This window comes from Gobius niger (assembly GCF_951799975.1).
Source record: "Gobius niger genome assembly, chromosome: 14".
NCBI classification, from domain to species: domain Eukaryota; kingdom Metazoa; phylum Chordata; class Actinopteri; order Gobiiformes; family Gobiidae; genus Gobius; species Gobius niger.
Window position 1 is genome coordinate 16,169,892 of NC_136865.1, and position 14,670 is coordinate 16,184,561.

Below are 14,670 nucleotides of genomic sequence, written 5' to 3' on the forward strand. Positions count from 1 at the left end.
GTTTTTAAGGTTAGGGTCAGGTTTAGGTCTATGGTTAGTTTGGATCAGTTTAAACTAGGTTTGTTCTCAAATGTGGCCTTTCCCATCCTAGGAAAAAAAAAAGTCGCTTCCGGGTTTAGCTGGAGGCTAGTTTTCCATTGTAGCTGTTGTCATAGTAACGATAAACAAATGTCTAACTGTTGTTGGAAATATCAGATAAACCTTATTTTATCGTTTCAAATGTCATTCCTCTTCTTCTTGCACCTTAAGCCACAACCTGACCACCTTTTTTAGTTGTAGTTTTACATATAATCGCTAGTTTTAGCTTAATCTCATTTCTCTTGACTCCAGCTGATGTCACTGATGATGTAAGCAGCGACAGGGTCTGTTAGTATTACCATATAATCACTTAAACTCATATTAGAAGCAAATAAGAGTAAAATTACATAGCAACCCTTTAACAGATTGATTAAATGGTTGCTTTAACCAGTCTAAAGCGATTGATGAATTTGAAATTTGCACTTTATGCGTTTCCTGCAAATCTCTTTTTAGAGTCTCTCATAGATATGTACATGCTGTATTGCAATCTTCATTTATTGGAAAATCCAACAAGACTGCAAATATAAGTAATCATTGTTTTCAGTCATTTTTTTTTTTAAATCAATGTCACAAAACATGCAGGTCACCATTTCTTTTTTAAATTTATTTCTTTGTTTATTTTTTTCCATGTATTTGTTTATTTATTTTTTCAATCATAAAACTGTTAAAACAACTGTCAGAGAGGGGACATTAGTATCACAGCAGGTGAACTACTTCTCTGCCCTGTTTTGTGTTAGTTTGATGTTTACAGTTTTATAATTCCTTTCCAGAGCCCTGTGCATCTCTCCAAGCTGACACTACACAGCACTCGCCAGTCTCTGATGAACCAATACTGAAGGCTGCCTGACCTACTCCATACAGGTAAAAAAAAACTCTCCACAATTATAAAGGTCATTAAATGTGTGTTTTGAATTGTTGCAGCAATCTACGCTATTTCCCTCTCCATGTAACATTTCTGACTTCAATTTCCCCAAATCGTACTTCCAAATTTTAAGCTGGAGAGTTGGAAAAATATTCAATGTAAATCTATTTATCTATGTTACATTAATTTCATCTAATTCACAGATAAATAGTTCAAGTTAGGTGATTGTCACGATGTAGAGGTGTCTTTCCACACAACCTCAAACGTCTCAGCTGAAGCCGAATTCAAATTGATTTAAAGTTGCACCAAAATCCCAAATATGCCCTGATAGATAACCAGATACAGGCAGCAGATTGATCACACTGAACTAAGATCACCTCAGAGAAAGTAGGGAGACTGGAGACCTACTCTTGTAAACATGTTTTGTGGTGCTGATCTAATCCCAGGTTGTAAACAAATGCTTAAGTAGTCAAGTAGGAGCTAGTGCACAGGCTACTGACAGGATTGATAAGGGCCTACGACAAGCCGACATACCCACGCAGTACAGAGAGCCCAATCTATCCCAGTAGCAAAGAAACTCAACATAATGCTTTCTGACATCAAGCCCGAATCATAGGTCCACTTTGTCCATAGCAACAGTTTTCTCTTCTAGTTCCAAAAGAAAGACACACATCTTTCCATCTGGATAGACAGGCATCAACAAGTACAATAAGCACTGAAAAGAAATTGTAAAATAAAACTAAATCTTTTTCCCCACTCTTTCTCACGAGTGGGTTGCCAAAAGTGTCATTTTTTTCTTATAATTGCAAAACATTCTCTGTACAAACATAACAAAATCTCAACATAGGTATTTTTAGATGCACATATGCTGCATGTCCACTTAAGCATTTCCTGTATCCCTCTCTCAGAGGTTTCAGTTTTTTTCAGTAATCCAAGGGGGTTGTATGCATGTCGCAGCAGTCCTTGTCCAACATGATGGCTGTATACTGATCAAGGTAGAATATTTCACAGGATAAACCACAGAGTGTTGAGTGATTAGTTGAGATGATAGTCCTCAGAGTTTTCATATTTTTGTATTTGAACATGATGCATTTCCAGTCGCCCTCATGTTAGTCAGATGAGACACGTCCACTGTGTCTCTGGAGTGTTAAGAGCAAAATGGAAAAATGGAGGAAGTCTGTTTTTGAGAATGAGAGAATGCAGAGGAAGTCCATCCATCTGTGATCTGTCCAAAACAAAAATCTTGGGGTGCTGCGGCGCTGATTGTTGATGACAAAGAGAGAGGAGGGGCAGGATCAACTGATCAGCAAATCAGAAGCAACCAGTCAATCCACTGATCAGGAGAAGAGAGTGGGTCCAGCCCTCCCCCAGCCCCAAACATAAATCCCAGCCCCTTCCCCTGATTTCAGAGCAGCAGGACCTGCAGACAGAGGTGGCCCCCCCTGGCCCTCCACTGTCAGAGGATGATACAGCAGCGGCACAGGCGCTGTCCGCCCCCATGCACAGAGGGAGGTGGGGTCACGGGGGCAAAGTAGGCGTGCACTTTGATCTCAGGAAGGTGGGCCTGTGAAATGAAAAAAAAAAAAAAAAAAAATTAGGTCTAACTGATGGAAGACCACATTTCCCACATTAGGATTGAGCATCAGAAACTGTCATAGCACTGTGTTTTCAATAGTGTATTCAGATGCAGCAGCATATTTACCTATCCCTCTTTATTTTAAATGGACAAACACCATACTAACTTTTAGATTGGATTTAAGTAATGACTTGCTACATTGAGACTCACCCGGATGCGTTTGATGCCAGCCCGTGTGACCTGCTGACAGTCGTACAGCTCGATGCGCTCCAGACGATGGCAGCTCTTGAGGTGCTCCAGCGTGACGTCAGTGATGAGAGGGCAGTTGTCGAGCTCCACCACAGTGAGGCGCTCTTGGCCACAGGTGCTGCTGCTCAGAGCTCTGATCCCGTCATCTGTGATCAGCTCGCAGTGGGAGAGCGACTGTTTTGGACACAGCAATGGACACATCAGTCGACAGGAAGTACAGCGAGCACTCACAATGACACGGTTTAGCTTTTAATACCAATGCTTGCAGGCGAGGGCAGTGGATAGACAGTTGAACCAAGGTGTTATCTGTCACCTGTGGAAAATAACACTTCATCACTGTGATGTCAGCCTTGAAAAAGTGTTTTAGTCAGTTTTTGGTCTGAAATTTGTTTTGTTTTGGCTTGTTACGCACATTGACTCAAAAGGTTAAGTTCACCTTCATTTTTATTGCATTAGTAATAAAAAGGTCTTACCAAAATACATTCCTCCAAGTCCATTTTTTCAAGCTCATGACAGTTCTGTAAGCAACACATTATTATATGCAGACATTGTAATGAAACAACTAGAGGATTTGAGAGAGCAAACTCACTCTTGCTAGAACAGTAAACCCAGCATCCGTAACATGGGAGCATCGTGCAGCTTCTAGTATCCTAAAGACAAACAGAGACAGGAGTACACATCATGTAACAGGCAAAATCTGCAATATTTGTGTCAAACAGGTGGAACATTATGCAACACATCAGCCAAAACAATAGAAAACAGGAAAGAATCACGGAAAAACTCAGTTAACTGCAGAGCCACGACTCACTACAGCATCTGAAAATGTGTGTGTGATTAAGTACTTTAACATTAGAATAACTGAAAATTTGATACAGTTTGACGACACAATAACATGCTCTCATCATTTATTAAGCCATGTACGGAGGCACAAGTTCAAACAATACAAACGGAGAAGCTTAAACGATTCTTACTTAAGTCTTGGACAGTTTAGTCCCAGTGCAGTTAAAGAGGCGTCAGTGATGTTACTGCAGCCGGACACACACAGAATCTGCAGTTTGGGGCAACCCCTGCAAAGACTGACCAGGCCGTCATCAGTGATTTGCTGCAAGAAAAAACAATCATTTAAAAACAGATACAAACAGATCCAACCTTTATTATTCCAAGGCTTATCTTACTGTGCAAGACTGCAAGTTAATGGTGGTGAGTTTTGGGCAGTGTTTCTGAAGGTGCTTCAATGCGCCATCATCCAGCTGAGAGAGGACAGAGGAAGAAAACTCATTTTCTGATGATTTCACAAATGAAGACACACAGTAAAATTCTGAATAACAATAAAACGACAACCATAAAATATAAACTATTTTTGAGAGCATTTGAAGAAACAGAAGCCACTGTGTCACCTGTGTGCAGCCCCTGAGGAACAGTGCTTTTAAGTCACTGCAGCCTCTGGCCAGGGCCTCGATGCCGTCGCGTGTGATTTGATCACACCAAGACAAGTTCAACATCTCCAACAATCTGCAGCCATCACTGGAGGAATATCACATCTTTAGCCTTTCAAATATATGGATGACACAATATGACATTAGACTTGAAGTTAGTGCGGGTGTGCTACCTGAGGGCTTTGAGGGAGTGGTTACTGATGGACACACAGGACGTTAGATCTAATTGTTTGAGTCGGGCGCAGAACTTGCTGAGGCTGAGGCAGGTGCTGTCCGTGATCTTAGTGCAGCCGTTCAAATTCAACACTTCTATATTTCTACAGTTCTGTGCAAATGTCCTGTAAAAACAGAAAAATGTCAATAGAAACCATTAAGCCACAGTTAAACCCAATCATTAGCTGAGAGGCAATGAGAATCTCACTTCATTGAGGCGTCTCCCACGCTTAGGCAGCCCCTGAGGCTGAGCTGCCTCAGGAAGCCTCCACATCTTTTCGAAATGTTCTCCACCACCCGGCCCTGAGAGAGATGCATCAGTAGATAATACAGAAGGCGTTGAGAGGATTGACATCAATTTAATATCCTTTTTTTCGCACAGCACTGATTAAATGTCACCCGAGATTCAAAACCAAACTTTTCCAACTTCAGCAAACTACATCCCTACATTTACTGTACATGTGGCAGGAACCATTATTGCAAAAATGTAGATTAATTTCAGTTTCTTGACACAACAGTCATCTACATTCCCTTTAGTTTCTTGAAGAATAAGAGACAAGACTTAGGCCACAGGACAGAGGATCAGCTGTGACATCACAGTCGGCACCAAAGCCTACTGACCCAGCACTAAGCCGCGGGCCAGATAATGCTACTCAACAAGCACTGCACATTGTAACACACCCAGTGGTCATTCCCTCATCTGGCCTCCCACCTCTCCACACCTCTGCCCCTCACCTCGATGTCAGTCTGAAAGTTGAACAGGTCGATCTTCTGCCAGTTGCTGCCGTCCAGGGCCAGCACGTTCCACGCCTGAGAGGGTTGTGGACAGAGAGACACAAGTAGGTCAGGCAGAGATGGAGGAACGCTTATCATAAAAAGTGAGAGCGTGTCAAAGACTTCCTTATCTGCAAACACATGACCTGCACACACTTTTAGGTGGCCGCCGCTTTAGACTTTAGATGCAATGCAAAAACACACACTAATAAATTAGGCTAGAGTGAAATAACTATGGCGCAGGAATCCATGTAGCGGTAAAAGTTTGGCCTCTACAGTTCTGCGTCCATAGTTCACGTGCCAAGCCTTTGTCACAGAAAGCTCATTCATAAATGGCTTTCAGCTGGAGTGCACTAAAGCACAGCAGTTGACCAGCATGTGGCAGTATGTTGAGGAGGTTTCTAAACATTTGACTTAATATTATTTGGATTATTATTAGTCAGAAGGAATTAAGTAGATTGGTGGTTGCCCAGAGTGCTTACCTTAGATACTTGGGCACACCTACATAGTGTGACCACATCAAGATAGGAGAATATTCTGTAGGGAGAGAAAGGATTGCATGAGTTTTGATTGTATTAAAGAAGAAGCATACAGTGAGTTGTCATGTTATAGCTTTAGACGTTGATGTTGTCGTTGCTATGAAGAACAATTCCCTGTGTTTGCTAAGAGAGGGAGAGCCCCACAGACGGCTAGTGTTTGAAAAGCCCGCATGCACCAGGCTACTGGGTCAGCTCAATCCATTAATCTGCCAATGAGTAATCTCTGGCACTCCGACAAGCAAGGCCACAGACAGTTAGAGCCTGGCACATAATATATACAATAAAATGCCAAACCATAACTTTAACCTTCGAACATAACTTCTCAATTCCCAAGCACAACAGTTAAAGCTATTCCTTTTGGGTCAATGTTGTTCCTCATGAGTAACTAACAGTTCCATACTATACAGTGGGAGATAAAAGTGAGTTTGGAATTTCTTATATTTCTGCCTAAATTGCTCATAAAATGTGGTCTGATATTTATTAAAATCACAAGAATGAGTAAACAGTGTCTGCTTAAATTAATACCACCCAAACATTTACATTTGATCAGATTTTTATTGTCCATAATATGTAAACATTCACAGGACAGCGTGGAATAAGTGAGTACACCTCGTGGCTAAGGATGCCCCAAGAGCTAATTAGTCAGGTGTGAGCCAACCTGAATTTCAATCACTGAAGTGTGGTTTAAAGCTGCCCTTGCCATTGAAAAACACACACTAGTTAAGAATTGTCTCTTTTTGAGAAGCATTGTCTGATGTTCATCCTGCCTCACTCAAAAGAGCTCTCTGAAAACCTACGATCAAGAATTGTTGATTTGTATAAAGCTGGATAAGGATACAAAACCATCTCTAAAAATCTTGATGTTCAGAAATCCATGGCTTGAAAAATTGTCTATAAATGGAGACAGTTTGACACTGTTTAAAAAGAACCATAGAGTGTTAGTTAAAGACTTACAGAAATCACTGGTGCATGCTAACATCTTTGTTGACACAACTACAATACGTAAAACACGGCCACGGAGGAAGCCATTGCTACAAGAAACATCTTGATGAAGTTATTGCTGCCAAAGAAGGGTCAATCAGCTATTGAATCTAAGGGTGTACTCACTTATTCCACGCTGTCCTGTGAATGTTTACATGTTATGGGCAATAAATATATGATAAAATGTATTTGTATGGTGGTGGTGATGGTATTAGTTTAAGCAGAAACTCATTGTTGTAATTTCAATCAAAATTAGAGCAATTTAGGCAGAAATGTAAGAAATTACAAACAGTGTACTCAGCATTTCCTCCCACTGTAACTATGATTTTCAGGTGCGGGTGCAAACCAATCAGTTACATAGAGAAGCGTCTTCTAGTGGTGCAAGGGCACACTTTTCCTATTCTTTACAAAGATGGGTCCTGCTTATAAGCAGATACAAAAAACAGGAGTGGATAGTCAGCCAGGCAGATAGATCCAGACAATAGCTACACTTAGCCACTAGATACGGTCATGGTTCAGTCCTGGTTTGTCCTGGTTTGGGGTTAGTCTGGGTGTATGTTCAGCTATCAGACTTTGATTAGTAATAACATAATCCTGATTTTAGCCAATGTTTCATACCTGCTTTATCACAAATTGTAAAATGTGTTCATTTGAGCACTGTGCGTGATAATGTTGTGAAGCATCGGCTTGATCATTTATTGTACTCCGTGAAGTGCGATGGTGTCACCGGGGTCTAACGTCCTTTTAACTGTAGGAAACAGGAGCCGGCCATTGTTCCCTTCATATAGAAAGAGACAAAGGCTGTTTTTATAGGCCTGGTCGGGGCATGTCGGGACATGTCCTCACTGTATAGATACAAGTGCCTCGTGTCAAGGAGGCAAAACGATACAAACCCACTCGTTCTGGTGTGTACTGGACAATACAATTGAACAAAACAGGAAAAGCCCAGAGCGTGAAATGCAACACAGTGATTGATCTGGTTCTATTAACTGGTCAATGAGTCCCGAGTATAGATACATCGATTGAACATCTGCTGTAATCAAAAATAAGGTAATATTTCCATTTTATGTAAAAGTGGTCTAATGATAATGTCAAGTAAACTTGTTTTGTTAACGGAAAGATCTTAAGATCTTAAGACCTTAAGTAAACAGTTGGCCAAAAAAAATCTAGAATAACTTTCTCTCCAGTCGGTGGGTTCTTTACCCACAGGAAGTACAAGAAAACAGTGTGTGGGTGCACAGATTGTCTGTTCTGAGGATGTGAGGAACATTATATCATAATTTAGGCATAATGCACTTCAAAGCTTTTCACACATCATGCACATTTTGAACAAACGGTAACACGTTTAACACTGCTGCAGTTTTCCACTTTTTTGTTGATAAATGTTTGGGATGAATTATTTATTGGCTTAGGTTTGTGTGGAAAATGCACCTTGGCCGCTTCAAGTGAAAATGGTGGAGAACCACTCATCAACCTGAGCAAAAACACTACTTTCTTAAACCAGATGTTTGTTATAAACCAAAGCAACATTTAAAAAAAAGTGTTGGAGTCCAACAATGTAAACCACATGTCTCTGGTTCAGCTGAAGTGAGCTCTATTAAGCAGACCTATGTTTGTTTGTCGAGGTACAAAGACGGCAGCAGGATCACAGTCCTATTTGTTAACTAAATGTAAACCTGGCACTTGAAGCATGGCCAGATTAGGAGTCGGGCCTTTGCGGAGTCTAGCACTGGTTGCTATGGTAACTCCAGTCAGACATGAATTTGGTTGTTTTGGAGCGAGTGCTGAGTCAGAGCTTTTGGGCTCTGAACCTCACTTCTGCACTGGGAAGCTTGACAATCAAACGGGTTTCTGCGAGAGGGACGAGTACTCAAGAAACAGTATTTCCCTACGCTCAAAAGTACACTCAGTACTCGAAGTCAAGTACAAATTCCTCTGAAAAAAACTACCCGTCGCCACAAATTAATGTCATACCATTGTGTAAATAATGAGGTATAACATACAGCCATCCAAAAAAATACAGACTGAAACTGTGGTCTGAGCAAAGACTATACTAGAAACTGATCAGCAGAGAAAATCTAAACCTTAGCAAAAAACTAAAACTAATTACAACTAACTAATGACAGATTCAAATCAGCTCTATTCCATAATTAATCAAACATTGTATTCCTTGATGAATGATTTGATTTGTAATGTCTCACTTCCACTCGCTCGCTCTGTAGTATTGTTGCACGGTGTTTTGCTGCACTGGCCTAAATGTAACAGAGGTTTACAACGGTGTAGCCCAACTGCACAGTAAAGCAAAAATAACATGTGGGCGATGCAAGAAGCACGACCTGTCCCAATAAAACAGTTAAGAGACGCAAGCAAACAACGGTTGCATATATCTATCTAGGACTGCGCAATTAACTGGATTTTAATGGAATCGTGAATAAATCTATGGTCAATCTCAATCGTTGGCACAGCTTGGAATAGTTTGGAACATTTTGGGGAGGTTTGTTAAGAAATACATTTGAATACAAAATCAATATGAGCCCTAAATCTACAGGAAAATTCTGCACAGTGATAATCTAAGTCAGCTAATTCAGTAAGTACTATGAACATGTAGTTAACCCACTTTCCACGGTTTACAAGTTCTCTTTTACAGTAAGTGGTGCGACATACATGCTACTAGGTCACACATTTGAGTACGTGATCGCTTTCGAACACATGTTTTTCCACGGAGTGCGACTGTGCTGGTGAAAATGGGCGCACTGGTACTCTCCATGGAGCACAGCTGGAGCAGGCATGAGCACAACACTGCAGAATTCCCCACCAGCTAAGACTAGGCTATTTATAGCCTGCACATACACAGACATACGCTTTGCAAAGGCCCTGGGGTGTTGTTCACAAAAAAACATGCATGTATGACAAAAATAAGCAGTTCGCCTAGATATGGTAGGTGCACTGCAGGTGTAGGCCCATCCTGAATGTGAAATTACAAAATTGTATCGACGTGAGAAATGGCTCCAGTCCACGCATGACCGCATGTGTCCGATTTATGGGTCATCCATAGCTGCTTTGCGACATAATGTTGGTCTCTGGGTCAAACGTTCAAAAACATCTAATCAAGGCCCAAGACATGCATCATACCAAAGCTGTCACGCTGGACAAGTATAAGGCGAAACTAACAGTCAAGGCCGCTTCCGCTAAAGGATAACCCTGACCAAAGCCAGTGTCGAGTGTTGTATAAACTCTGGTGCGTGTGTGTAAACAAGTTCAGTGTGATTAATCTCACCTAAGAAGAAGCTCTTTGGGGAGCTTCTTGTTAATGGGGGCTTCATCGCTGTTTGAGAACACCTGTCAGGAAAAAAGGGGAGGAAATAAAGCAGATAAAGTCAAGTTAGTCAAAAACTATTATCGCAATAACAACATGAGAGGAGTGTCCCAAACAAGGTCTACGCCAGAACAAAAAGAAACCTAGACATGCTTTATAGAATTGCACATTATATAAACAGCATACACATTACTCCTGTATGGTTTTCTTTGATCACTTTGTTTGGGCATAGACGGACCTGGGGAAATGTAACCAATATGTTACGTTTAGTTACTGTACTTGTGATACAAGTATCTATTTTGTAATATACTTAAAAACATGTGCACTGAAACCCAATCTGTACAATGATGCTAGCATAAATTGACAAGACAAATTATACCTAAACATACAGGCTATAATTAGAAACATCCATTTATCCCTGGGCTTACAGGAGCTTAAGGAACACAGTCTTTCATATTCAACCATTTGCTTGTGTCAGTGAACCTTGTGGAGGCTAAAAAAAAAGGCTATTACATGCTTTAAGCTATGCAAACTAGCATGGTCCCTCTTTACGAGATTATAATTCTGTCAGCCTGGTCAGCTTGCTGGCATGCTTATCTCAATTAGTCTACTCTGTGGACGTCTGGCCATCTGCTGAGAAGGACTCACTGATGCTGGCAGGTGATCCGCATCAGAACAGAGAGGGAACATTCCAGATCAGGTGGGCCGCGATCAGCCGTGAATTTAAATCACGGAAAACACCCACATGCTCTTTGGCGCTGCACACATCCGACAGTGATGCTCTTGTATCCTCAAAGAGTCAGAAGCTGTATCTAATGAGGGAGCTCCCCGCTGTTTTAAACACAAACACTAGTATATAAAGACACGCTGGAGTGAGAGGAAAGCAGCAGAGGACCAAGGTTGATATAAAAATATACTGTGTCATGATGCTCTTTAAACAGAAACATTTTAAACACTAAGTGCTACATGTGGTCAGAAGGAAGACCCAGGCCAACAAAAAAAAGGAAAATCGAAATTGCAATGCGTAAAATTACAAAATGAGTACTTGCATAGGGGTCAAGGCTTTTACAAAAGAAGCTGAAGTCACACAAGAAAAGAGCGAGCCACAGTAAATATGACCTAAATTGATTAAATGCTAAAATAGTACTTTGGGGTCTTCTCACACAGGCCCAGCCAAATGTATCATTGTCCACACTGACTTCAGTCATTTAGACAAGCCTTTTACCATTAGTTCGACTTCAACAAATGCTTCTAAACTAACACACAGAATGTATGCAATGCAACAATGCCTGCTGTTGCCATGTGACTTTTGGTGTAAATTTAGCTTCTTGTATTGACTGAATTAAATGAAAATTGGCCCCAATAACAGCTGAACAGTGCATGTGCTTCAGATGATGTGTCCACAAAGCTGTTATTGTTCAGGCCAAAAGTGTTTTGAACTAAATTTGGACTTAAACCATAGCACCACAGCAGCACATCTTCCACCTTTGACCTCATCAGATAAATCATAATTGAATGAACCAAAACAGGAAGACAGTAGTTGATCACCATGATTAGTTTACATTAGGTAAAGATGTGAAGCTATCTTGAACAAATGGCTGATGAGATGAAAGGTGATGAATCCTTCAACAGCATTACAATGGGGCATTGAGCCACTATCTCGTTATTATTATACTGTACACACAGTAATGCTCGATGAACTTAAGCATTGTGAGAGTAAACTATCTATCTGATCTGCATCAGCCTGAACCCAGTGCCAGCAGAGCAGCATTCCCAAGTAGGGAGTTCCTTTGAAGAGGCCTATTCCTTAACATTGTGATGAAGTAAAATGCAAATAAACCGGCTATAGTGTTTTTCCTTAAAAGGGTAATTTACATATTTTGAATATTTTGGTTTGCAGCGAATAGTTTAAAATTCATCTCTTCAATTACTCTGCCCTAGTCTCCTCACTCCACTTCTGTCTGAGTCTAATAATACATAATCATACCAATGTTTTCAACTATGCACTAGTTTCTAAGAAGCTTTGACTAATGTTGGGCAATCCATTGATATGGCAACACACAACAGCACCTCTATCACCTTGGGTTGTCATTCCCTCACTCACTCACTCAGGCTGAGGCTGGAGTCAGGAGCCATCAAGTCAAGGCAAAGAATGTCAAATATGTGTGGATGTTAATTGAGAGGAATTCTCTCAGATCATGCAGGATGGGGCGTGAGATAACTGAGAACAACCACCTTGTAATAGTGACTGTATAATAAAGTCAACTGAAGCTGAATGTGCTTTGAGGAAACACCTTACTACCATTGCAGTGCGTGTGTTTATTTACCAAGCAAATGATCTCCAGAATGTCATGGTGTGATGGGAAGGGTGTGGGAGGAAGCTCGATAATAGCATTCAGGTAGATTATATCAGCTATTCCTAAAACACAAACAAGGAATTCATAGCTGGGACATGATTGCCTCTGGTCCTGTTTCTTGTCATTCAGTGGTAAAGACTGGGTTGTCATCTGCTGACCCCATAATGACTATTTATTTCAGATAGCCCACTTGTAACAATACGAGTGTCTCAGTTCTTGCAAGCTTGTAACCTCAACTCCAATACATTGGCAGCAGCCCTCAGCCACAGCCCTCCTGTCCCGCAGTCCTGTGCTCCATGTTGTCGCTGTCTACTGGTGCGGCAGGACAATAACCGGATTTTGGATTACCCTTGAACAACAAAATGACACGACTGACAACAGCATGTGGAATTGGGAGCAGCACGACACGATTTGGCCACCATGCAGCTGGAGACATACACAGATCATTTGACAAGTCCACCACGACCACCAACACCACATACAAGGCAGACACACACAGTTCTGGTGGTCCACTCCCCGTAGCATACCTCGAAGCGGCTCTTGGTGATACCGTTCATGTCTGCGGCGGACCGTCCCTGCAACGAACCGCACGAGAGGAGGCACCAGCCGAGCTTTCTGTTTGACGAACCGATTTTGTTTTGTCGCTTTTGTCGTTTGCGTTTTTTGCTCAGGTCGGAGAATATTAGGAGCCGAGCTGGAGCTGGGTCCTCTCGCACCCTCCCCCCAGCCGTCAGCGAGGCTCCTCTCTCCGGTTCGGACGTGGCGCTGGACCGGGGCAGGCTGCGGTACGTCGTTGTCTCGAAGTCCCACAGCCCCGCAGCCCGTTTCTCATCGCAGAGCTACCAAAATAACAATAATAACATGGACGGTCTGTCAAGTGACTTCACTTCCGCCTCTCCCTACATGACTCGAGTCTGAGCTGGACGGTTGTCCCCAAGTCGCCCGAATACGCACAAAAAAACGCAGCACAAGCCCTCAAATAACCTCTCAGTGCAGATCACAACGCGTATTTTCACTCTCCAGAGCCCATATGGCGGCTGACATCGACGTATTCCTGCTCTGTTTACTTGGTAGGAAGGGGAGGGCTTACGTGACGTAGTTGCTGCGGGAAAAGGCACGCGTGGTCGATTTGTTTTGATTGTGGGGGTCTTGCGGAGATTTGTTGGACAAGGGAGAGAAATTATTATTTTTTGCTCGCATTTCAGCGATCGTCTCGGACATGGATTCTGTAATATATTCCTCACCTGACATAAAGTTTGCAGTGATGTATAAACCATAGACCGCAAAATTTCAGAATAAAAATCTCCCTTATGCAGAGCACGGTGACTTTCAGGATATGACCCTAAAAACAATATATCGGTGCATCCTTGTAAACTGCACAGGACGGGTTCATCAGAGTAGTTTCAATGTTGCAACAAATACATTACTTTTTTTTTTTGCTTTAAGGGCAATTCGCACATAGCCGTATTTAGCCAAACATGGCATCAGGGCAACATCCTTGGACGCAAAGTTATCAAAATCAACACTAGGGGACGCCCTTGCTCAACTCGCGTTTCCCTGAACAGTCAAAAAATATTTAACACCCTTTTAACTTATTTTGGAAAGCATCTTGATATGTTTTTAATCCCTCCGTCAGTCGTGAAAAAGTTCAATGTGGGCTTTGATCAGTATTTTACAGTAATTCAGGTTTCATAGTCAAACGCTCATAACTATCCGGTCAGATTTAGGGACCGTCAACAAATGACTCTACTTAATTTGACCGAAAAGAGTGGCAGATAAAAATAGCTTGTGGCGAAATTATTTACTAAATCAAAGAAATATATTATTTTAATACAATTCATATGATTTTTTAAAAGATATTTTTCATAATTTTGTACAATAAAATAATGATTTTTTTTTATGTTGAAGCAATTTTTTCAATGATCCCGAACTACTTTCGCCAATATTACTATTTAAAAAACAAAAAACAAAAAAATATATATATATATAGTTGTTTTTTTTAAGCTGTTTTATGCTATTATTTAAGACATTTTGTATTAACTCTGGACTATGGGGCTCGTGCCCTGAAATTATACTTAAAAGCTTACTGTGTTTCCAAATGTTTTTACACCAAAAATATTATAATTTTTTCTCCACAGAAAATATGTTTTTTCCTCAATAGCTTTTATGGGATTTGAACCAGTTACCCCAAAACACTTTTTGAAATTAGTACTAGCTCTGGGCTATGGGCTCAGGCCATGATATTCTGCTTAAAATCTTTTATCATATTTTACAAGGATTTCCCACAGA

The 14,670-nt window shown here is 41.2% G+C and overlaps 1 protein-coding gene across 1 annotated transcript; it reads right to left on the reverse strand.

The window, feature by feature from the left end:
- Nucleotides 1-1,090: 1,090 nt before the first annotated feature.
- fbxl2 (F-box and leucine-rich repeat protein 2) lies at nt 1,091-13,565 on the reverse strand. The gene is made up of 14 exons (XM_079570682.1): nt 12,909-13,565; nt 9,986-10,047; nt 5,671-5,725; nt 5,150-5,224; nt 4,623-4,717; nt 4,375-4,539; nt 4,163-4,289; nt 3,941-4,015; nt 3,737-3,867; nt 3,355-3,415; nt 3,239-3,283; nt 3,022-3,078; nt 2,727-2,939; nt 1,091-2,504 (listed from the first exon to the last, which is right to left on the reverse strand). Exons 1-14 carry the CDS (start codon nt 12,936-12,938, stop codon nt 2,397-2,399), a joined length of 1,299 nt encoding a protein of 432 aa, XP_079426808.1. The 5' UTR covers nt 12,939-13,565; the 3' UTR covers nt 1,091-2,396.
- Between the last annotated feature and the right edge of the window lie 1,105 nt (nt 13,566-14,670).

Excerpts from the sequence above, each read along its gene's own strand:
- fbxl2 (XM_079570682.1), bottom strand. The coding sequence starts at position 12,938 with ATGAACGGTATCACCAAGAGCCGCTTCGAG. Across the intron at positions 5,726-9,985 it reads CCCAAAGAGCTTCTTCTTAG|AATATTCTCCTATCTTGATG; the intron begins GTGAGATTAATC and ends CTCTCCCTACAG. Across the intron at positions 4,718-5,149 it reads ACTTTCAGACTGACATCGAG|GGCCGGGTGGTGGAGAACAT; the intron begins GTGAGGGGCAGA and ends CATCTCTCTCAG.